The 23678-nt window shown below is 55.1% G+C and overlaps 1 protein-coding gene across 4 annotated transcripts; it reads right to left on the bottom strand.

Moving 5' to 3' along the window:
* Positions 1–16506, bottom strand: DEF8 (differentially expressed in FDCP 8 homolog). 4 transcript variants are annotated; one of them, XM_053906806.1, is made up of 12 exons: positions 16426–16506; positions 12362–12495; positions 11053–11150; positions 8435–8584; positions 7374–7515; positions 5935–6099; positions 5275–5402; positions 4970–5083; positions 4349–4429; positions 3413–3553; positions 3162–3271; positions 1–2086 (listed from the first exon to the last, which is right to left on the bottom strand). In XM_053906806.1, exons 2-12 carry the CDS (start codon positions 12483–12485, stop codon positions 1984–1986), a joined length of 1356 nt encoding a protein of 451 aa, XP_053762781.1. In that variant the 5' UTR covers positions 12486–12495; positions 16426–16506; the 3' UTR covers positions 1–1983. The 4 variants fall into 4 exon arrangements, with proteins under 4 accessions (XP_053762781.1, XP_053762779.1, XP_053762778.1 ...); XM_053906804.1 differs by lacking the exon at positions 16426–16506 and adding an exon at positions 13085–13234 and having other exon boundaries at positions 3413–3502; XM_053906803.1 differs by lacking the exon at positions 16426–16506 and adding an exon at positions 13085–13231.
* Between the last annotated feature and the right edge of the window lie 7172 nt (positions 16507–23678).

Raw genomic sequence — 23678 nt, 5'->3', positions numbered from 1 at the left:
TCTAGAGAACACAGATTTAATGAGACAGCGGCTATGGCATCAGTACAACCAGGTGTCCCTTGCTGCTTTTCTGTGAAGCGCTGGCCGTGCAAACTGGCTCTTTGGTGGGTTCTGGCTACAGTGCTTGGATTCCAAGACCCACACGTGATTTTGTTTAAAGACTCGGTCATCCAGAAGGGGAAGATGGCGATATTGGGGGAGGAGGGAATGGGGGTTGTTAAAAAGAAAAGGGGGCCAACTCCTCGTCCAGCAGATGCCAACTTATTAACGCTTTCTATGGACGTGGTGATTGTAACTACAATGATGTGACGTCCATTACACGGTAAAGCCGGGAATGGCCAGTATCCTTCTGACAGAAATGGAAAGCAGTGGTGGAAAATGTGTGGATCTGGGGGTGCAGGAAAAGGGCATCTGGACCTTAAGCCCCTCTTCAGCCCTAGAGAGGAAGGGGAAGCAGGGCAGGGACCTGTTGACCCAACCTCACCAAAGTTTGCTTCTCACTGTTACCCCAAGGCAGATCAGAACACTCAGCGAGAGGACTGCCTAAAGCCACCAACGGAGGCTTTTCTGATGGCGCAGAAGAGCCAGGAGGAGGGGACACGGTCTTTAGCCACCCCTCTGATCCTCCAGCAGGCTAAGACGACTTTTCTGCTGGCTGAAGCATCTCCTCTTGGGTTTCCTAGCCAAAGGTGATGGATACCCAAGTGGCTATGTTCCCTGCCCACCCCACCCCCACCACATATGTATGTTAACCATGTGCATCAACAGCTGACCACAGTCTGGGCAAGAGGGCACAAAAGGCTGGAGAGCCACATCCTGAAATGTCCCCTTCCCACAGGACTCCCCCCTCAATGGCAAGGTCTCTAAAGCACAAAACGTCCCCGCAAATACCGAGGTTGACTGTGGCTCCACCAGTGAAGAACCTGTGGCTTCTCACCCTCTGCCTAAGGGTCCCATTTGTCAGCTGGTGTACAGGACCTTCCACATCCTGTGCTCCAGGCTTCCCGCATGGGCTCTAAGATTCCTGCCCAAAGCTCCCTTGAGCAAATACTCCCAGCACCTCCAGGCCCCAAGCAAAAGACCACTGGCTGGTGGTCTCTGGGCCGTCCAGAGCCCTCCGCAGGCACTGTGGCAGCAGCATGGAGCTCCTCAGGCAGAGAGTTCCCAGGAGAGCCACACAGGCCTACTGCTGCCAACCCCGTTGCCTAACCTAGAATTCCCCCAAGGGCATAGTCCCTGCTCCAAACTGGGAAGCAGGACAGCCTCTTCCAATTGGACCCCCAGCCACCCAGCCTGGAGCACCAGGGTAGGCTGGGCTGAGCAGCGGCAGGGGGAGTAGGAGGAAGAGACCACGGCCCCCTTCCCTCCACGTTGTACAGAACAGGTAACCCCTGGGCTGATCCCGTCAGAGGAGAACCTAGAGACAGAACCTCAAGAGGCAGGGGCAGAGCCCTCAGGAGACAGTTGTGGACGACCCCAGCCAGAGACAACTAGAAGTCTCCAAACAGACAAGGAGCTGGGGGATGGGAGCCTCCAGGTAGATCCAAATCATCCATTGCAAATTTTCCTCAGGCCAAGTCTGGGTGGATGTAGCCAGCATCCCCAGGGTTTGTTGGCCACTCCCCCAAAGTCCTCTCTGGGTTTTCAGGGTGGCCAAAGCCCACCAGCCTCGGCCCCAAGGCTCTTTGCCACCGGGGAGGTGAGACGCCCTTTGCCCACTCCCCTGCTTACGGAGCCCTGAAGCCCTCACAGCAGCACACCCAGCAAAGAGCCAGGCTGCACCACATCCCAGCAAGTGCCTGGGAGACAGATGACGGGCCTCATGGTGCTGCTTACACCCCTCCGGCCCAACACAAGGGAGACGTCCAGGGGCTGCACCCTTGGGGTCTCCAGAACACAAAAAAACACCTTGACTTTGGCAATGACCAGCAGGTTGGATGCCAGAAAGGCTTGGGGTGGGGGGGGGGGGGGGTGCCTGCTGCTCTAGGCATCCACATCTGGACCAGGCTCCTGGAAGAGTGACTGCTTCCGCAAGGTGAGCCGGGCACACTTGGGGCACGTGGTAGAGTTGTCATAGTAGCAGTCCCTGGGGGCAGGGGGGGGACAGGGGGTCAGCCCTAGGAAAGGTCCGGGCTCCCTGCATGTGAAATTCTACCGCTGAGCCTTCACAGGCTTCCTAAGTCAGGCTCTAACATCCCCCTTCTCCCAAAGGGCAGAAGCCAGGTCGGCACCCAGATGTGTCTACCGGGCCTGCGACCCGGCTCTCAGCGCAGGCCTTCCCACAGGGTCCGCACCTGCCCGCTGGCTACCATCCGCCGGGCGCTCTCACCGCTTGGCTTCCCTACCTGTGCTTACCACCACTGTGCCGAGCCTCCGCCCAGGGCACTGGGGGGGCACAGGGTCCTGGGGACTATTAAGATTTGGTGGTGACACAGCAATGCTTGACATCTGTCACACAGCACACACACTGCTAGCTCAAGGGAATCCACGCCTGCAGCATTTGTTTTTGCTACGGTGACGGCAATCCCAGTTCCACGGTGTCACTGGCTGCTAGGACAAACAGCAAGTGCCAGGCAAAAACCCGTGGCACAGAAATGGGGGACAGAAATGGGGGGTGGCCATCTGAGTCCAGTGTGAGAAGTCACGCAGGGCCCAGCAGGCATCACCTAGTATTCGTAACTGCGCTTATTAGAGAATTAAATTCTTTTTCTTCCAACATATGTGTGTTCTTTTTCCAAACAACCCATTAAGTCTTTTTGTCACAAATGCTTAAGTTGTTTGAATCTAAGTACTTAATAAAAATGTTGGTATTTCTTTCGGCCTAGGGATGTTTGAAAAAAAAACACCGGGACGCTGAGGGTGCCAGGAACCAGGAAGTCTAGGAACCTCTGGCCTCTGCGACATCTCAGGTCTGGTGGAAAATGGGAGCAGGTCAGACACCGTGTGCACACCTGGGGTCTGGGCTGCAGCACCCTCCCCAGCCCCACAGGTGCTTGTTCCCAGGGGAACTTTGAACTTAGTTCACATCAGGGTCTAACCCCGTATCTAGGATCAAAGCCAAGGGCTTTGAAAATCAGGCAGCAAAGACCTGACCCTAAATGCCCCCCACTGTGGCAGGAGCCCCCTCACCTGGCCTAAGGGTGGGTCGGAGCCACACTAACCTGTGGAAGACAGCAGAGCACTCGGTGCACACGGACGTGTGGCTGTCGAAGGGGAACAGCACATCACCCTCTCTGCAGAGCTCGCATACGAAGCCCTTGGCCTGACACCGCTGGGGGGCAACAGTGGAGAGTGGGGGGCAGGTCAGCGCATGCTCCGAAGGGCACACTGGGCCGAGCTGTTTTCCCATCCTCCCTGCCCTTGAGACTGGGAGCAGAGGGCGACGCCCCCCGGTCCGGGCTAGGGGGCCCACCTCACAGTCCAGCTTGATGTGCTTGGCAAAGAGTGTGTGGGTCTCCGTGAGCGAGCAGCTGAGGCGGCCCGTGTGCGCATCCAGCAGGTCCTGGACAGAGTACATCTCATCGTTCTCCACAAAATGCTGCCGGTCCTGGAGCTGTGGGTCCCAGCAACCGTGACCCCCATACCAGGTGAGGGCCCCTTCCACTGCCCACCCCGACACTCCCAACATCTGGGCCCTAGGGGTGCTCATGGAAGCAACAGGCTGCAGAGGGTGTCTGGGCCCCAGAGAGCACCCCCTGCGCCATCCACACCGGTCACCTCGCTGCTTCCAACACAGCGGGCACACCCCACCTCTGCCCAGCATGCCACACCTCCTCCCGGCCCTGGCCCTGTTTACCACCAACATTCTGCACCTCCTTTCCCTGCCGTATCTTGTCCACAGACCTCAACCCCCGCCCCGACATTCTGCTTATTTTTCTTCCCCACCCGAAGGGTGCTCCCTGAAGTGAGAGCAAGGACCCCTACCTGTTTTGTTCCCTGCTCCCTAGGATCTAGAACAGTGAATACCCCCGAATATTTGTTGAACAAATAAGTGAGCCTGAAAAAGTGTGTTCGTGGTCAGTCTTGCCTGGGCAGGCCTGTGCCCGGTCCACGCCTGTGCCCGGTCCACTGCGTGGAGATTCAGGTCAATACCTGCTTCTCCCAGTGTTTCTCGCACGGACGTAATCAGAGAACGCTTTTGTGGGCAGACTGCCTGTTTGCTTACTGAAGACCTCACGTTCCTTGGGAGTCTGGGAGACCCTGTGCCAAATGCACAGCACACATAAGCTATCGACTCGTCTGAAAAAGTCTTGGGCGCAGCGTGTCCTCATTGCCCTGGCTCTCTGTTTCCCATGTGCCCTCCTCCTCCCCGACCCCGGACCCCCAGCTCCCGCTCCAGTGGCCTGACCTGCAGGAGCAGACGTGCCTCCATGGCCTCCTTGCAAGTGATGAAGTATGGCTTCATGAGCAGGATGTCCTGGCGCAGCTTCTAAGGACGAGAGGGGCAGGTGGGCATTCCCGGCCAGGGCGGAGCTGCACCCTGGCACATCTGGGTGGCTGAGGGGGCTGGCACTCCAGGTCAAGAGGGGACAGGACGCATCCCCTAGGTCACATCCCCCGGGATGGTCCCAGATCTGAGAGCTGCAGCCGAGCTCAAGTTCAGATCACAGCGTCCAGGCCAACTGCACTCTGAGATGCATTTATCCTCAGACACATTGTACAAAAAAGAGAATGCAATACATCTCAATAATGTAGTATGTTAATTATGTTGCAATAATCTTTTGGATACATTGGATCAAATAAAATATATTGTTAAAATTAATTTCACCTGCGTTTTACTTTTAAGGCGGCTACTAGAAAATTTCAAATTGCCTCTGGGCCTACTGTCATTGTGACCGGACACTGCTCTAGTGTCTTTAACCCTAAAGATAGCCAAGGGGCCTCACTAGCCCTCAGCAGGCGGCATCTCTCCTCCCAGGACACACGGGGCGGGGGGGGACAACGTCCACCCTGCCCCCTCCAGCCTCACCCTGATCTCCACCAGCTCCTCCACGTAGTTGAAGAGCAGAGGGTTGATCTCGCGGAGCCTGAGGACTGGACGAGACACCATCAGTGCCAGGTAGCGCATGCTGCAGCGGGACACCTGGGGGACACGATGGAGTGGCACCTCCAGCATTACACATACTACCCCCCCCACGCCCCCCCCCCCAGGACCAAGATCCGCTCCCCCCACCCCCCAGGCCTGAGCACTGGCTCTCCGTCCTTGGGGCTACAGTTCCTCCCCACTCAGCCTGTATACGAGCCCCACCCCTCCCCCCCTGCCCCTGCCCCTGCCTTGCGCGGCTCAAAGTCCCAGTTGTGCACAACTCGTGCAGGGATGACAGCCAGGTCATTCCAGTGGCAATGGCTGCAGTAGTACTGGCCGGTATAGTCACACTGCCGGGCCTCGCTGGGCACGCCCCCTGTGGAAGGAAGGGGCCACATACAGGGAAACAGCCACCCTCCAGACCTGACGCAACCTCTTCTGAGCCCCAAGACCTGAAGCAAATCAGGCACCCGGCTACCCTCAGCTTTGTCATCGGTAAAATGGGACAATAACCCCCACCACGGGACTGCTGAGAGGACCCCATAAATTAACATCAGCAACTCTCTGGAAGAAGGCCTAACATATGGCGCACGGGCGACTATCGTGCCGTTTTTCCCGTCCAGGCGGGCTTTCTGTGACGCTGGGGCCGCCGGGGAGGCTGGAGCAGGGCAGCCTTGTGAGTACTCCCACGTGACCTAGGCGGGAGCCCGGTCTGCTGAGCGGGAAGAGAAAAGGCACCAGTAGCGGCCCCTTCTCCCTCCTCCAGGAGAGAGAGCAGGACACCATCCACGGGAGCCAAGCCGTCCTTAGCGTCTGACTGATCCAAGTTTCTCACAGCTGTTGGCCGGGGTACCCTGCCCGGAGCAGCCTCCCTCACCCTGCGCCCTGCCCTCTCCGGGGGCACTCACGCAGAGAGATGGGCGCCCGGCACTCCGCGCAGCGGTAATCCTGGCTGTCCAGCCCCGTCTCGGGGCAGATGTTCAGCTCGTATTCCGCTTGGTGGCTGACTTTGGAGCGCACGCAGGGCTTGGAGATGAGGTTCAAGCACTTGCTATGACAGCGGTAATAACAGCCTGGGGTGGGGAGGACCAGCAACGTGCCTCTCAGACGGGGGAGGGAGGGGATCCTGCAGCCCGGACTGGCCTTCAGCTCTACTCCGATTCCCACATCGACCTGAGAGCTTCTCCAGGCCCCACTGCAGGCCCCAGAACTTGAAAGACCTTGTCAGGCCCCCTCCCAAGCCTTGCCCTGTGGGTGCGTGCGGGCCTTCGTCCTCAACTCCAGACCACCGGCCATTCCCCCCTGGATGCCTGAAGGGCATCAGACCCGCTCAGTCTAAATGGAATTCTCATTCTTCCTTGACAAACCCACCTCCCACACATGGTTTTCCCGCCTCGCGTTTCAATGACTCCAACCTTCCACCTACTGAGACTAAAATTTGTAAATCATCTCAACTCCACTCTATGCCCATTTCCAGCCCTTCAGGCAGTGCTGCACCTGGGTTCTTCTCCTCCAAAACAGCCCCACCCCGATCAGAGTGCCATCATCCTCCCTGTCCATCTCTGCACTTCCTCCTTCAGCTGGTGCTCAGCTCAGCAGCCAGAGTGATCTCGTCAAAACCTAAGCACGTCCAGCACCGACCTACGGCCCCCGGTGCACTTAGAGAAAGTACCTGGTCGCCTCTGAGCCCACCTCTACCAACCTCCTCTCAGAGGCAATGGCCCAGCCACGCTTTTCTCTGCTCCGCACTGAAGACACTGGACACACACCAGCCAGGGTATCCAGCCAAGTCCCCCCCACCAGGGGCGTTCTTCCCCACATACACTCCTGACTTGCTCCCTGACTTCCAAGTGTTGCTTGAATGTCAGTCACACCCATCGCACTCCCTGACCTACGCTATTCTCTTTCCTCACGTTTCTTCAACTGTCTAACGCACCACATGCTCGTTCAGAACAGCACCGTCCATAGAGATTTGCAGCCATAATGGAAACGTTTTCTTTGCACTGACCGACATGGTAGCCCCCAGCCTCGTGTGGCCATTAAGCACTTGTAACGTAGAGAGCACTAGTAAGGAACTAAATCGTTACTTGTTTGAATCAGTTTGAGTTCCCGTGTGGCTCGTGGCTACTGTACTAGAAAGCCGAACGTGGATGTGAGCCTGATAAAGGCAGGAGTTTGAGTCTCTTGTCCCTTGTTTTGTGCCCAGTATTCCTCAGGGCTCAGCAAATACTGAGCGGAGAACTCACCGGAACACAGCCCAGATATGGCAGCAGGGCTGAAGGTCTCTGCCCTGCCCTGGGGACCAGGACTACCCACCCAGAAGGAGCAGGTCTGGGGCTCAGCCCACCTGTACAGGTGTACCAGGTCTGAATGAGCCCCCAGATAATGGTGTTGCACTTGTCACAGGTTTGCTTCACACTCTTGCTCTTCTCCTTGTAGAAACGGTGCTCGAGGAGGACTCGGATGTTGGGCTCGTCCTCGTTGGGGTCCTAGAGAGAGGCCCAGGGAGGGGCCACAGGTGAGCCTGCTGTAACTCCTTTCCCTTCCCGTGAGCCCCTGGGGCTAGTTCTTCCAGGTACCGTTTACAGCACATATTGTGAGCTCTCCCCCAACGTCACACCCCCTTTTTCCCTTTCCCTTTAGCGAAAGAAATCGCCAGTGATGAGTCAGGCCTGAACCACCCAGAGTACAGACTGATTTTCCCAACATCTCCTGCACCTAGGTGCTGTCCTGGGACCATGTTAGGGCCAAGGGTGTGTGAGCAGGAGTGACACGGCCTTCTCCCCCCCTCCCATGTTTTTTCTGCTAAGTACAGACTCAAAGTGCCATGAGGCCATCTTGGATTCTCACAAGGACTGGAAGGCCTGGGATCCCCAACACCATCAGCTGCCGTATGGGCTCTAGGCCACCTATAGGGTTTCTACATAAGTAAAATTATACATCTGACTCCTTTAAACCACTGGATTTGGGGGCATCTTTGTTACCATACCCTTACCTATATCCTAGTGAATATTCTAGTTTCTAAGTTCCCAGGGATTCATGAGCCAGTCAGGGACCCAATGGCAGCCAAGCTCAAGAGTGCACACACTCAAGGACTTCAAGGACAGCTATGGGTTTTGGCCTCCAGAATCCATTACCCTTACCAGTGTCCCCTTTGCAAAATCCTCAGGAACCACCCCCCCACACACACCCACCAACTCTAGGTAACGAGGTTCGAGGCAGGCCTTACCTCACTTACTTGCTCCAGTAGGTGGCATGTGACCAGGACTGGCCAATCAAGATCAGACTAATAGAGAACTAGCCCCCACAAGGGCGAGGGCCCCCCCTTTCTCCGCCCCCCTCAGCATCTGGAAGGGGAGATTCCTACATTCCCCCCTCAGCCTCCATGGTAGGTAGGTCAGCACACACCTTCAGCTCCTGGAGTTTCAGCCGGAGGTGGATGAGCCGAACTACGGCATCCTTCTGCTTCTCCGAGTGCTCGGGCAGCTCCAGAATCACCTGCTTGCACTCCTCGATGGCCTGCCGCAGCTGCTGGATGTCAGAGGCCAGGAAGAGACCCTGCCCAGTGGGGGGGGGGGGGGGGGGGGGCAGGCATCAGGTTGCATCAAATGCCCACCGTGCACGGTCTCCATGTGAAGGTGAAGCCCAGAGCAGACCTCCCCTGCTCCTCACTCGCCTAGATGGAGAAACTGGAGCCTGGCAAGAGGGGCCCAAGGACTTGCTCAAGGCCCAGGAAAGTGAACAGCACCCCATGCAACCAGACCCCCAGCTGGACCTGTCTACTCACAGGCCCCTGAAGACCTGATTCAGGATGTTTTTCAAAACACAACTTCCTTCTTTCAGAAATTGAACTGCAGGGCACCTGGGTGGCACAGTCAGTTAAGCGTCTGACCGGCTCAGGTCATGATCTCACGGTTCATGAGTTCGAGCCCCGCATTGGGCTCTGTGCTGACAGCTCGGAGCCTGGAGCCTGCTTCGGATTCTGTGTCTCCCTCTCTGCCCCTCCCCTGCTTGCTTATTCTCTCTGCCCCTCCCCCCAAATAAATAAGTAAACGCTATAAAAAAAGAATTTTAAAAATAAAAAATAACTCAAATAGAGAAATCGAATCACTTTTCTCACTATGCTATTTTTGCTTACTTCTACAGAGTTTTCTCTTGGATGAAAGCTGGGGAAATGACAATTGGCCTGTCATGAAGGAGAGGAAGTGGCCTCTAGCTTAATCACCAAGCCCAGAGCACCCCCAGCCCCAGCACCTCACAAGGACCCAGGGCAAAGGCCCAGCAAAGGCCCTAGTCTCAGGACACTGCTGTCACCGCAGAAGGAGACCAGGCTGCAGACTGGGCTGGGGAGCTGAGGCAGATCCCACACCAGGAAAGACAGCTGCCCTCAGGAGCCACCCTTCGCCAGGAGACCAGGCAAAGAGAAGGTGACACCCCTACTCTTGGATCTCAGTGTGTGACCCATAGGAGTGGCTCAAAATTTTTTTCATGAAATACATATCCGTACCAGTAAAACTTAAAGACCATATTCGAAATAAAACGTCAGTGAGAACTGGGGGCTCCTGGGTGAATCTTTTTTGACTTAAGTTACATTTGAAAAAAAATTTTTTTTCTTAATGTTTATTTATTTATTTTTTGAGACAGAGACAGAGCATGAGCAGGGAAGGGGCAGAGAGAGAGGGAGACACAGAATCGGAAGCAGGCTCCAGGCTCTGAGCCATCAGCACAGAGCCCGATGCGGGGCTCGAACTCACAGACCGTGAGATCATGACCTGTGCCGAAGTCGGACGCTCAAAGGGACGCTCAACCGAGTGAGCCACCCAGGCGCCCCTGACTTAAGTTACATTTGAATGTTACTATGTTTCTCTCAAATAAGAGCTGAAGATACTGGGGCGCCTGGGTGGCTCAATCAGTTGAGTGGTTGAGGAACCAACCAGCTCTTGATTTCAGCTCAGGTCATGATCTCACAATTCATGGGATCGAGCCTGTGTCAGGGTCTGTACTGACAGCGTGGAGCCTGCTTGGGATTCTCTCTCTCTGTGCTTCCCTGGCTCCTGCATGCACTCACTCTCTCTCTCTCAAAATATATAAACATTTTTCTTAAGTTAAGGATACACAGGGGGCCTGGGTGGCTCAGTCAATTAAGCATCCGACTTCGGCTCAGGTCGTGATCTCACAGCTCGTAAGTTTGAGCCCCGCGTCAGGCTCTGTGCTGACAGCTCGGACGGAGCCTGGAGCCTGCTTTACATTCTGTGTCTCCCTCTCTCTCTCTGTCCCTACCCCCTCCCCTTGCGCTCTGCCTCTCTCAAAATAAATAAACATTAAAAAACAATTTTTTTAAGTTGAGGACACTTTGCATAAAACTAAAAGATTTTCAAACTTGATTTTTTTTAGTTTATTTACTCATTTTGAGAGAGAGAGAGTATGAAAGTGGGAGAGGGCAGAGAGAGAGAAAGAATTCCAAGCAGGGTCCACACTGTCAGCACAGAGCCCGATGCAGGGCTCAAACTCCTGAACCATGAGATCATGACCCAAGCAAAAATCAAGAGTTGGACACTTAAACCAGCTGAGCCACACAGACACTCTGATTTTCAAACTTTTTAAAAAGAAATCATTAGAGCCCTTTAATTAAAACAAAACAAAACAAAAAGTTTCCACGGAACAAAATATCAAACAGAGGAGAATGGCCCTGCAGAGCTGAGTGGAGATGGGCAGGAGGACCCCTCCCCTCCCTCACCCTGCTGCACAGCTGCAGGATTCCCTAGGACCCCACATGGAACCACATCTGCCTCACAGGAACCCGGAGCATGAGGAGGGGGAAGGCCAAACACAGGAAGAGCAGCTCCAGGCCCCAAACCCCAGGTCAGTCCATCTCTGGTTCCAAAGCAGGTTTTCAGGGTGAGACTCAGCTGTCATGTGGTCTCAGATCCAAGGCCCAGGAGCCCCAGCTCAGGTGGACTGGGCGGGGAGACAAGGAAATGGCCAGCTCCCCCTGCCTCAGGGGCTCGCCCAGGCCCAAACCTTACCACAGGGCGGGAGAAGTGGTCCTCAGAAAGGCCGAGATCCATCACTCGCTCAGTGCAGTGGAATTCTGGCTCTCCAGGGGGCAACTCAGGCAGGGCCTCTGGAGTGGGTGCAGGGGTGGAGCACAGCAGAGAGAGAAGGAAAAATCAACCTGTGTTTCCACCAGGAGTAAGCTGGGGTGGGAAAGACCCTTGAGATGACGGAAGCCCGCAGGAGGTCCTGAGAGGAACCAGGCCCTGCCCTGCAGCTGCCCTGTTTGCATTTGCAAAGGCACCCATATCCTTTACAACTAAGAGAGAGCCTTTCCAGAAAATGAGGTGGGGAGACTCTGGGTGGCTCAGTCGGTTGAGGTTGAGCATCAGACTCTTGATTTCAGCTCAGGTCATGATCCCATGTCAGGCTCTGCACTAAGTGTGGAGCCTGCCTGGGATTCTCCCTCTCCCTCTGCCCCTCTCCCCTGCATGCTCGCTCTCTCTCTCTCTCTCTCTCTCTCTCTCAAATAAAAAATAAACAGAAAAATAAAAAGAGGTGGAAAGACACACATAGTGCCAAGAAGAGGTGTACAAAACAGTATCAGAAAAACACCCCAATTTCTAAGGCATACTTTGCGTATGTGTATATGGCTTGAAGGCTGCTAGGCGGTTGAACAACAGAATTCCTAATGGTAGGAGACCTCTGTGTCGCACACGCGCGCCCACACACACCCTGGATACCCCGAGGTGACTCAGTCTGCCGTTCGTAGAGCTCGCACCCTCCTGACCTCCCAAGCTGCTGGCTGGGCCTCTGTTCAGCGCGTTCCAACGTCTCCCTGATGAGACCTCAGCTCTGAGCTTACGCTCCAAGCGTTCCTTTAACGAGCATCTGCTATGTGCTGGGCCCTGGGGCACAGCAGTGGCAAGACAGTCATAAATCCCTGCCCTCGGGAGTGTGTGTGTGTGAATATGTATTCTGGGGGGAGCACAAGTGGGCGAGGGGCAGACAGAGGGGGACAGAGGATCCACAATGGGCTCTGCTGACAGCAGCGAGGCTGATACGGGCCTCGAACTCACAGAGATCGTGACCTGAGCTGAAGTCGGACACTCAACCGACTGAGCCACAGAGGTGCCCGAGGACTGTGTGTTCTCATGGAGGGGCAGAGATAAGTAAACTAAAGAACAGGTGGGAAGTGGTTTGTGCCGTGGACAAAAGGGAAGTGGCCAGCACGAGCCCAGCTCCACGGGAAAGCCAGCGTGCTCCACAAGAGGAACTAGGAAGGGGGGGGCACAATGTGAGGGGTCGGGTTGCCCACGCAGGCCTCCCCCCAGCACCCGCCTTCAGAAGCGAAGTCTGGGGCCTCCTCGCTGGCCCTCTGCTCATGCTGCCTTGGCACCAGCTGCTTGTTGAAGGGGTTGAGATGGGCCTGCCGGAACCGGGCCAGCTTCTCATCATATTCCATAGCATCCCACCTGCAGAGGAAGAGGGGGGCAGAGATGACCGCCCGGCTCCCACACTCGCTGCATTGCCGTCCCCTTCCCGAGTTCCTGGGGTCTCAGAGGGGATGCCTGGCCTCCTCCCCCTCCCCAGGAGGGGCCAGGTGGGGCCCCCCCACACCACAGGTGCCGTCTGCTGCCCGTCCCCAAGCCAGCTCAGCCCCTTCACCCAGGCCCCACCGGCAGCACCCCCTCAGTAACAGCAACCCACTCAGATCCCGCAGGTGGCACAAGCAGAGCTAGGACAGGGGGACGACGTACCCGAGGGCACCCCGCCGGTCGGAACCTAGGCCCCTCGCCTCCCGTCGGCCCCAGACACCTCGTTCATCCCCAGTCCAGCTGGAAGAAAGGCCCGGCTGCCCCCGTGAGACACCACCTCCCAGGACCCGGTTCCTTACTTCCGGCCCCAACCAGCTGTGCTCCCTTTCTGTCAGAGCAACCCAAAACCACAGCCCCTGAGCGGAGCCACCGGTGAAGACTGCCAGAGGTCACAGTGCTGTACCCTCTGGAGCCCAGAGCCCAGGCCTGCTCGGCCACCCGCAGCGTGGCCTTGGGCAGGACCCACCTTCCCAGGGCCCTCGGAGCTCCAGCTCTCTGCTGGCCGCGTAGAGGAGACCCTGGCATCGCTCGTTAATCATCATGTCAGCAAGGGTGGCACCTCAGTGGCCTGGATTCCCACCGAGGCTCCCTGTGGCCTGAGTCAGGACATGGCCCCACACCCTGGGCTCCCAGGAAGGGGGAGGAGTTCTTAGTTCACCACCTGGTGCTGCTTCCCCTCCCGAGGGCTCGGTCCAGAACACACAGGGCCGATGGCCTCCGACAGGGAGAAAGGGGCTTTGGTGAGGGCAGGGGTTTCCTTCCTAGGTGGGGCCACATTCCTTAGCCTCTCCCTGCCTCCAGGGTGACAGCAAGTCAGAGGTTTTGTAAAACAGCTTTGTAGAAAGTGACAGGTATTAGTTGCTTTCTTCGTGCCATTTAGTCTGAAGTAACTTGCAATTATCAAGGATAATCCTGTGACCCCTATCTGCACCCCCTGCAAAAGAGAGAGAACTGAGCCCAGACGGATGGCCTTGGTAAGTCACCCCCCACCCCTGCCCAGTGCTGGCGGCTGTCCCGCATCTGGGTCAGAAATGCCCACAGTGTGAGACCTGTCCTGCCTGTTTGGCCTCTGGAGGGAGGATGTGGGTCAGGAGTTCTGGTCTGGCAGAAACCGGCACCCACTGACTGGCTGCCCCTGGGTCAAAACACGGGAAATTACAGGTGCCATGGGCTTTAGCCTCCTCTCCCTTGTTACCTGAAAGCTTTGGGCGGCTCACACTGGGTGGTTGGGCCCCAATGCCCGGTGCCTCTCCAAATGGCAGGGGCCACAGTGTCCTATGAAGCAGGATTCTGGGGTGCAGGAAGGGCCATACTCCTTCACCTCTTCTCCCCAGGCGGTGACAAAGATTCTTTACTTGACCAGACTTTAGTCAGGCTCCCAAAATCTATCACAGGCCCACCTGTGCCCTTCCTGTAAAATCCAATTTTAACAAAACCCTGCTGTTTGAGTTTAGCAAGAGTCCCCCCACTCTGATGCCCGGTCAGCCTCACATCTGGTATCACCCCCAGGTGACATCTGATCACCCGGCCTGCCCTCAGCAAAGATCCTGTCAGGTGGGTTTAGCCAGAATCCTCCCCTCACCCCTGACGTCTCCCCTGCATTAAGTTTCCACGCAATGATTTTAAGCTGCTCCTTGGCTATAAACTCCCACTTGCCCATGCCGTATTCGGCGTCGAACTGGGTTCAAGACCAACGGCTCTTTTCCCCTACTGCAAGAGCCCTCAATAAAATCTGTGTTTACTATTTTTAACAACTATCCAGGTCTGTGTTTTCTTTGACTGTGGGGGAGCTAGATTTTTGGCTTAGCATCCCTACAGCTAGATGTGCTCATGTGACTATGTTAAGACCGACAGAATTTAAACAGAAAGATCTCATGAGAATTGTTCTTAAAAGGAGGCACTGCCCCTCTTCAGCTCTAACTCTGGTCACCTGGGATGCAGAGGTAATGGGTGGAGCTAGAGTAGCCACCTTGGGTTGTGATGTAGAAACCCTGAGCTGCTTCACCCCCAGGCTTCACTCAAATAAGACAGACATAAACTTCTGTTTGGGAGAGGGATTTCTGTCTCTTACATCCAAAACAGACCCTGTCTGGCCGCCCTGGGAGCCTTGTGGTAATAAAACGAATTGGTGCTATTCGAATCCCAGCTCTGCCAGCTCCCAGCTGACATGCATGGTCTCCGGCAAATGCCTCAACCTTTCTTTGCTTTTGATTTCTCATGTTTCAAATGGGGATAATAATAGTACCCGCTGTATAGGATTATCACAAAGATTAAATACAGAGGTCTGAGTATCCTGGCCAGCACGCAGCATGCATCCAATAAATATCAGCTACAACTTACCATTACCATTGTTCCTAATGTTATTAAGAATCATACGGCCCTGATTTACATTCTGGGTCTCCCAGTGATGAGCTATACGATCTCATTTTCTTGCCCACAAATAAGGGAGAATACCTATCTACTGGGGTGGGTAGAAGGACCAAGTATGTAGTTAAATAAGGCAGGAGAGCCCACAGCCCAGAGGTGCTCCTAACCGAACTGTCACTGTCATCACATGATGCCCAGCCCAACCCCCAGGAAATCTCCCAGCATTTTAAAATATGACCAGAGCAGCTCACAGGGGGGAACACCTGTGCTCTTCTGAGCAGCTCTCCTCTGGGCTGGAAGCTCCCTTGGAAAAGCATCTTTCATTTGCCTGCTTACGGGTAGTGCCGGCTCCAGGCTTGGCACAGAGGCCACGGATGGATGGATGGATGGATGGATGGATGGATGGATGGATGGATGGATGAATGGAGGGTCCCCTGACCCCTCAGCCTCAGTCTCTCTCCTGCCAGGTTGGAGAATCATGCCTCGCTCAGGGCTGCCAAGCACAGACAGGTGATGTCCCAACATACTGGGCCACCGCAGCACACAGCAGCTGACTCGGACCCACACACCGCGCCCGCGGGGTTCACCCCTCAGAGAGCCCTGCCCCCACACTCAGGCTTGGCCTCCCACGGAACAGGCAGGAGGGAGGAGACTGAGCGAAAGGAAGGAAAGCGAAAGGAAGCCACTAAGCCCACTATCCACCTCTGCCCTCCTCCGAGACGACCCTTCTCTGGCAGAAGTGAGGGGAGGACAACGCGAGTTAGCAATCAAGGGGACTTCAGGATACAGCTCGGGGTTCGTGACTCCGCCAGCCTCGGTGTCCTGCCTGGGGCACAGCCACCAAAAAGGGTCTAGCGTCACCCCCGCCACAGCTGGAGGGGGGTTGTCTGCCACTGACGCCGGCGGAGTGGCCACTGGCCGCCTCGGGAACAGGCACCTTCCCCAACTTGGCTCACAACAACAGGCCACACTTTGGGGACCCCCGCGAACCCGCGGCGGGCGCGCATCCATTTCATAGGCGAGGAAACTGAGGCCCGGCGCGGCCCAGCATTCGCGGACAGTGGCACAGTCCTGGGAGGTGGCGCGGGCCCCACGTCGAGGCCGGAAGCGGTGACACCGTCACCTGGGGGGCGGGGAGGGGGCGGCATTCCCCCTCTCGGGTGATAAACGCGTCCGAGCCGCGGAGCACCGCAGCGCGGGTCGCCAACGCCCTCTGCGCCCGAGGAGGCCCGGAGGGTGCGCGCCCCGACCCGTCGGGTCTGGATCCCGCCCCGGGTGGGGGCGGGGGTCCGGGGCCCGTCGCTCGTCCCCCGCGCCCTCGGGCAGGGGGCGCCGCGGCCGGCCGAGAGAGCCCCCGAGGGCCGAGCGCCCCTGCTCCCCGCACCCCCGGCACCCCCGCCCCTCAGCCGGCCCGCCCCGACTCCCCCCTCCGCCGCTCACCTGACCGCCGCCGCCCTCGCCACATTGGAACCCGCCCGCCGCCCTCGCCACAGTGCAGCCGCCGCCGCCCGCTGCTGCCGCCTGCGGCCCGGAGGCTCATGACAGGCGGCCGAGCCCGCAGCCTCCACGTCCGCCTCCGGGAAATGGGTGAGGCCTCGCCCGCCCTGTTCCAGACGGCGCGGCGCCGTGCTGCGTTTTCTGTGTTCCCTGTAATCACAGAAGTCATGGTTTATCTTTTTAAATGTTTATTCATTTTGAGAGAGAGACAGAGACAGAGACAGACAGAGACAGAGACAGAGCAGGAGCTGGGCAGGGGCAGAGAGAGAGGGAGACGGAGACAGAGCACCAGCAGGGGAGGGGCAGAGAGAGAGAGAGAGAGAGAGAGAGAGAGAGAGAGGGAGACACAGAATCGGAATCAGGTTCCAGGTTCTGAGCTGTCAGCACAGAGCCCGACGCGGGGCTCGAACTCACCAACCGTGAGATCATGACCTGAGCCAAAGTCCGACGCTCAACCAACTGCACCACCCAGGCGCCCCTCATATACGTTTTTTAAATGTTTATTTATTTTTGAGGGGGGGAGGGGGAGGGGGAAGGAGGAGGGAGAGAGGGAGACGCAGAATGGAAGCAGCTCCAGGCTCCGAGCCCCACGCGGGGCTGGAAGCCACAAACTGTGAGATGGTGACCTGAGCCCAAGTCAGACGCTTAACCGACTGAGCCACCAGGGCTCCCCAGAAAAGTCATGGTTTAAACCGAAACCACAACACTTAAGGAAAAAATGGTGGTATTTAATTTCTTTAAAAAAAACGACAACAAAGCCCAGTGGTTGAGGGGAAAAGGGAAGTGGGAATCGTGTGTGCACAGCCGCTGCTGCAGGGCACCTGCGCGACCCTGGGCGGTGTTCAACGCTGCTGAGGGAGGGGGAAGGGAAGCGCTGCGTTCCGTTCCGTCTTACAGAAGAGGAAACTGAGGCACAGTGAGGCCAGGGGAAGAATCGGTGGAGGACGGGTTAAGGGACGTTGGTGAAGCCTGGATCTGAAGTAGCTGCTATTATTACTGCTTTCTAGGTTTGCCGTGCCCTTGCTTCATTTCTCTCTAGAATCCTCACCACTGTCTGATGTGCTCGGTCTCATATACTTAGTAGTAGTATTTAATGTGTGGTTGTTTTGTTTGTTTGTTTGTTTTTTTTTTTTTGAGAGAGAGAGAGAGAGAGAGAGAGAGAGAATGAGGAGAGGGGCAGAAAGAGAAGGGAGCAAAGAATCCAAAGCAGGCTCCGCACTGACAATGGAAGCCCAATGCGGGGCTTGAACTCACAGTGAGATCATGACCTGAGCCAAAACTGAGACTCAGACACCCAACCAACTGAGCCACCCAGTCACCCCTGCCTCATACCTTTTTGCTTACTGTCTGTCTCTACCATCACCCCTCCCCCCACCAGAAACCAAGGGTTATGGACAAGCATTCTGTTTACTTTCTTCAGGGCTGCTTGCCCAGAACAGTGGCTGGACACAGAAGGTGCTTCCTTACATGGACTGAGGAAGGAATAAGTCCGCGAGTGAGGTCAGCCTTGAGTGAGAGAGGCTTCCACAAAGGTGTGTTAGCACCAGCTGTTGAACTGAATCAGTGTCTGGTAAACCAGGCCTTGGCTGAGGTACTGCGACACAGTAGAGAAAAGACAGACAAGGTCCTAGCACTCAAGGAGCCAGACAGACAATATGCAAGATACAAATTAATAAGAGATATGATAAGCACCAAAAAGGAAATAAACAGGGTGACCAGACGGTGGAAAAGGCCAGGGGAGGAGGACAGTAGGCTCCGGGTAAGACCCAAAGGGTAGGACGGTGAGAACCACGGAAGGACTGGGGAAAAGCACAGTGCAAAACACTCGAGGAACCGAAAGATCCAGTGTGCCCGTGGAAAAGAAAGCAGGTCAGTGTGGCCAGAGATTGGTAAAATGGGAAGCCTGGTGAAAGGTGAACTGAGAAGCAAAGCTGTAGCATTTGTACCCACATCGGCTTTGATTTGTGCCAAGACAGGAGCCACTGGAGGGTTCTTTTTTCTTAACAGCTTTATTCAAGTATAAATCGAGGTCTTGTAGATAAACACCCAGAAGTGGGATTGCTGGGTCATGTGGTAACTCTACTTGTAACTGCTGGCGTAAGCTCCACACGGCTCTCCATCGTGGTTGCACCGTTTTGCACTCCCATGAACAGTGTGCAGAAGTTCCAGTGTCTCCACATCCTTACCAACACTTGTCGTCTTTTATTTTTCTGATAATAGCCATCCTAACAGGTACGAAATGATATCTCACTGTGGTTTTGATTTGCATTTCCCCGATGATTAGTAACACTGAGCATTTTTTTAAGTGTATTTATTTATTTATTCATTAGTAATCTCTACACCCAACGTGGGGCTCAAACTCATGACCTTGAAATCAAGAGCCACATGGTCCTCCAACTGAGCCAGCCAAACGCCCCAACATTGAGTATCTTTTTCTATACATCTTGGCCATTTGTATATCTCCTTTGGAGAAATGTCTGTTCATGTCCTGTGTCTATCTTGTAATCAGGTTGTTTTTTTACTATTGAATCGTTGGAATTCCTTATACATTTTGGAAACAAACCACTTATCGGGTATATAGTTTGCAAATATTTTCTCCAATCCCACAGGCTGACTTTCTACTTCGTTATTTCCTTTGTTGTGCAGAAGCTTTTTGGTTTGATGAAAACCTGTCTCTTTTTACTTTCATTGCCTGTGCTTTGGGAGTTACATCCATGAAATCACTGTCAAGGCCAATGTCATGAAGCTTCTCCCCTATGTTTTCCTCTAGGAGTTCTATAGTTTCAGGTCTTATATTAAGTGTTTAATTCATTTTGTGTTGAGTTTTTTGTGTATGGTGTAAGATAAGCGTCTAATTTTTAAAAGATTTTTAATGTTTATTTTTGAGAGAGAGACAGAGACAGAGTGAGAGGGGATGGGCAGAGAAAGAGGGAGACACGGACTCTGAAGCAGGCTCCAGGCTCCGAGCTGTCAGCACAGAGCCCCATGCAGGGCTCGAACGTACAAGCCTTCGAGCTGTGAGATCATGACCCCAGCCAAAGTTGGACGCTTAACCAACTGAGCCACCCAGCTGCCCCAATAAGTGTCCAGTTTTAATATTTGGCATATGGATATCCAGTTTCCAAATGCCGTTTGTTGAAGGATAAAAATCACAGGATCATCTCAATAGATGTAGATAAAGTATTTTCTAAGACTCAATACCCCATCATATTAAAACTCTCAAAAGTTAGGAACAGATGCAACTTAGCTCAACATAATAAAGGCCATATAAGAAAATCCACTATTGCCTCACCCCTAACCCCCTGCAGCCAGAGACTTAGCCAGGAGCACAGCCAGAGGCCAGGCCAGGGGTCCAGGGAGGGTCTGGACATTCCCCCGCTCCCCTCTCTGGGGTATGCTGGCGAGTTTCCAGCGTCACTGCAACCACGGGTGACTCTCGCATTTTCTCTCTTTATTAATTTTTGTTCCATAATTTTCCTGTGACATTCAGCCATCCTGGAAAACTGAAGGTTATTACACATATGACGGGTGCTGGAAAGTGGAGGGATCCTGGAGAGAGACTCTAAGACTCTAAGACTGTCACAAATGGTTTCTGCTGGCAACGAATCCAGTCCTCCAGCAAACACCCTCAGAGAAGGAGACAGGAACTACATGGAAGCATTCCATATTGGCTCCGGGACCAGGAAGTCCCACTCCACATCTGACCACTCATGTTTGGCCTCCGCGGAGCAGGAGCAGCTTTGCTGGGCTGGCGTCTTCAAATTCAGAGCCTTGAATGTTGCTACCAGAGTCCTGCTGTAGAATGCCCTCCTACGCACACCTTAGGGCCCCTGGTGATGAGCTTCCTGGCTGGTGGGCTCAGAGATGAAGACCGGGTATGAATTATGACCCTGCCAGGAGCGGTAAATGACACCATCTCAGTCGAGCACTTGTCACAGACCAAGCATGGCAAACCTGTAAAAATGGCTTTTGTGAATTAGCATTAAGGTTGCTCTGAGTTTGTTCAAGCTGCTATAACAGAGCACCACAGGCTGGGTGACTTATAAACAATTTATCGCTCACAGCTCTGGAGGCTGGAAGTCTGAGGTCAGAGCACGGGAACGGCTGGGTGCCGGTGAGGGTTTGCCGGTGAGCGGTGCTGGTTTGCAGACCGCTGCTGTCTCCTGGTGCCCTCACAAGGTGGAAAGGATGACAGAAGTCTCTGGGATCTCTTTAAAAGGGCACTAATCCCATTCGTGCTGGCTCTACCCTTAGGACCCAAACACCCCACTTCCTAGTACCATTACATAAGGGTTAGGACCTCAACATACGAATTGGGGGGGGGGCACAAGCATTCATTCCATAGCACGTGCAATGTTGAGAAACCCTGCTTTTGAAACTCACAGGCTGAGGAACAGTGTTTGCGATCATAATAGTGGCAACGGGTGTCCAGCTCCCACCTGGGGTATGAAAGTCACACTGGCCACTGACTCAGGGGAGCCCCAGTGTGAGCTGCTCCCCAACACCCCATATCTACTTTAACGCTGTCCTTCCCCAGGAAATGGGATTCTGGTCAGGTTCCAAGTCCTGGTCAGAGGCCCATGTCTTCACACTGGGCCACAATGACTCGCCTTCAGTTCGTTCAGTGTTGTCTGAGTGTGCCATCCCTCCAAATGCCACGGAAGCCTGGCTCATTCTTTACATGGGAGAACTCCCACCCTGCCCCACGCCCCACTTGCGGTGGCCGCGACGGCTGCGTCTGGTAGTCTCTAGAGGCTGGATCTCAGCAGCCTCCAGTGCATTCACTCATGTTTGTTAATACCTAAGCAGGTGGTTTTCAAAGACTTGTGCTCGCACAATGAATCTAAAGTCCAAGCAGGCACCTGATCTTTGCGGCTGGGAAAAGTGCTCTTAAGAGGGGAGATGGCCTGGCTATAAGGAGCGGGGCAGCAGCCGAGGTCACCTCCATTTGGTGCACTCACCTTCCTCTCCTCAGGTTGCTGCTGTCCCCAGGGGTGGTGGGAACGGTGACGACTCAGCTCCCAGCCCCCTCCGTTCAAACTGTGGCCCTGCCACTGGCAGCTGGACACCCTGGGACAGTTTTGCTTGTCTCCTGCCTCAGTTTCTTCGTCTGCTTCACAGGGTCACGCGAGGAGCACACGAGAAGGTGAAGAGCTCAAGATTGCCTGACCCTGCCTGGCCCAATTGCAGGGCTGCTGAAGAGTCCTAGGCTAGGATTACTGGATTTAGCAACTCAGGCATAATTGCTCAGTATAATCATGCCCTCAAGTGGAAGGTTATTTGTTGTTTGTCTGAAATTCCAATTTAACTAACTGGGTGTCCTGTATCTGTCCTGGCCGCCCTCTCCAAGTGTGAACTAATCTCCTGGCCCGAGTACCTCCTGCAGGGGACCAGGCAGAGGGTTAGGGACGGTTGAGGCTTCTCCCCCATGAGGGCTGGCAGTGTGCCCAGGTCCGGACACCCCCGGTCCTTCACCTAGGCTGAAATGGACAGGCGGACCTAAGGGTGAGGCAGCCAATGAAGTGGCCGTCCCAAATGCCAGCCAATAGGGTCATTCCCACTGAAGGCTGCTGGGCCAATCAGAGCTCTCGTAGGAGGGTCTGCAAGACTGGGCAGCCACTGAGCTGGCCTCTCCTGCGCCCTCATGCCGGTGCCCCTCTGGAGACAAATTCCCTTTACTAACAATAACAGATACACTTAAGAGCTTACATTTGTGGCCTTTATTATGGGCCACATGCTGTTCTAGCCACTCCCCACGCGTGTTCCTGCTTTCTGTTGTTGTGTAATAATCCCCTCGGAAACTCAATGGCATAAAGCATCAGCCACTTAATTATGCTTCGGGAATTTGTGACTCAGGAACTCACGTAGAGCACAGGGCTGGCTGGTCTCTGCCCCATGTCTGCAGTGTAGGAAAACAGCAGAGACCTAAATTACTCCTCATAAGAAACTAAAGCTAGAGGTTCATGGGGGAGAGTCAGTTGAAGGAGAGGGGAGAGGGATGGAAAAAAGGAAGCACGAAGCCCCTCCCACAGAAGAAGTCTGTGGAGAAGCAGACATGTGCTAGGGGGCCGGAAGCGATGGGCTCCCATGCCTTCACCTCCCCACACCCCCACCACCACAGTCCTCACAAACTGGCCCTGCACACTGGCGCTAAGCCGGGTTGTGGGCCTTGGGAGAAGGAAGGAAGGGATTGGCCCGAGAGCCAGCCCCACAAAGGCAGGGTGACCCAGGCAGGCCAGGCTCATCGGAGAGATGTGGAGGAAGAGGAAGTTCTTGTGGGTGCAGGTGCTCAGGAGGGAAGGGCAGTTTGGGGCCGTTTTAAGCTAAGTGGAGACGTGCACAGCCTTGGGCCAGACACGTGGCTCTGCAACTTGCCAGCTGGCAAGTGCCCTCACTTCTCGGAGCCTCCATTTATTTGCCTGTGAAATGTGGTAATAATGACATGTTCCTCGTAGCATCATCGTGAAGGTTCCCTGAGGTGTCTTTGTTGAGCTCTCAGGAGGAGGCCCAGTAAGACAGTGGACCTGGGGCCCAGGAGGATCATCTGTGAATGTCAGGAGCCAGAAGGACTTTTCTCAACACTGGGCAGGTGTCTCAACTCTTTTTGGGTCCAAAACCCTTGTAGTTGGACACTGGTCGCCCTACAGCCACAGGAGTGCCACCAGGGGGCGCCTAGGGCCAGCACATTGCTCCCTGCCAGGGGTGTGCCTGGGTGCGGTGGCCACGGCTCCCTAACCCCCACCAGCCCCTTCCCAGGGCCCAAGACACAATCCTCCAACACACCATAGTTTTCCGGGCGGTGGGGGCAGGGGAGGGGGTGGTTTGTTCAAAGTCCTCCCTTCCAACCCCCACTGGGCTCTCTGGCTGTCTGCACCCTAACTTCCAGCACACAGGTAAACCAGACAGAAGCTCCGGAGTGCGTCTCCCTGTGGGAGACTAGAGATAGTTCTCAATCTAGAGTGAGCTGCACCTGGTGTTCGGGATGAGACTCCGTCTCCAGGACCCCCCTTCCAGAAGCTCCCCAGGGGCTGAGCCTTGACGCACCGGCAGCCTCTAAGCATAGCCCTTCTCAGCCACCGGCCTGGGAGACGATGCCTCTTTGCCCTGCTCCCACACAGACCTCCCCGTCTGCCCCTCCTCACCCCTTCAGACCCAACTTTCCAGAACAAAATGAAATCTCCAGCACCAGGCAGGGA

Source organism: Panthera pardus, unplaced genomic scaffold (genome assembly GCF_024362965.1).
Source record: "Panthera pardus isolate Hobbes unplaced genomic scaffold, ASM2436296v1 HiC_scaffold_19, whole genome shotgun sequence".
Lineage (NCBI taxonomy): Eukaryota > Metazoa > Chordata > Mammalia > Carnivora > Felidae > Panthera > Panthera pardus.
This window is presented reverse-complemented; position numbering and strand designations above follow the sequence as displayed.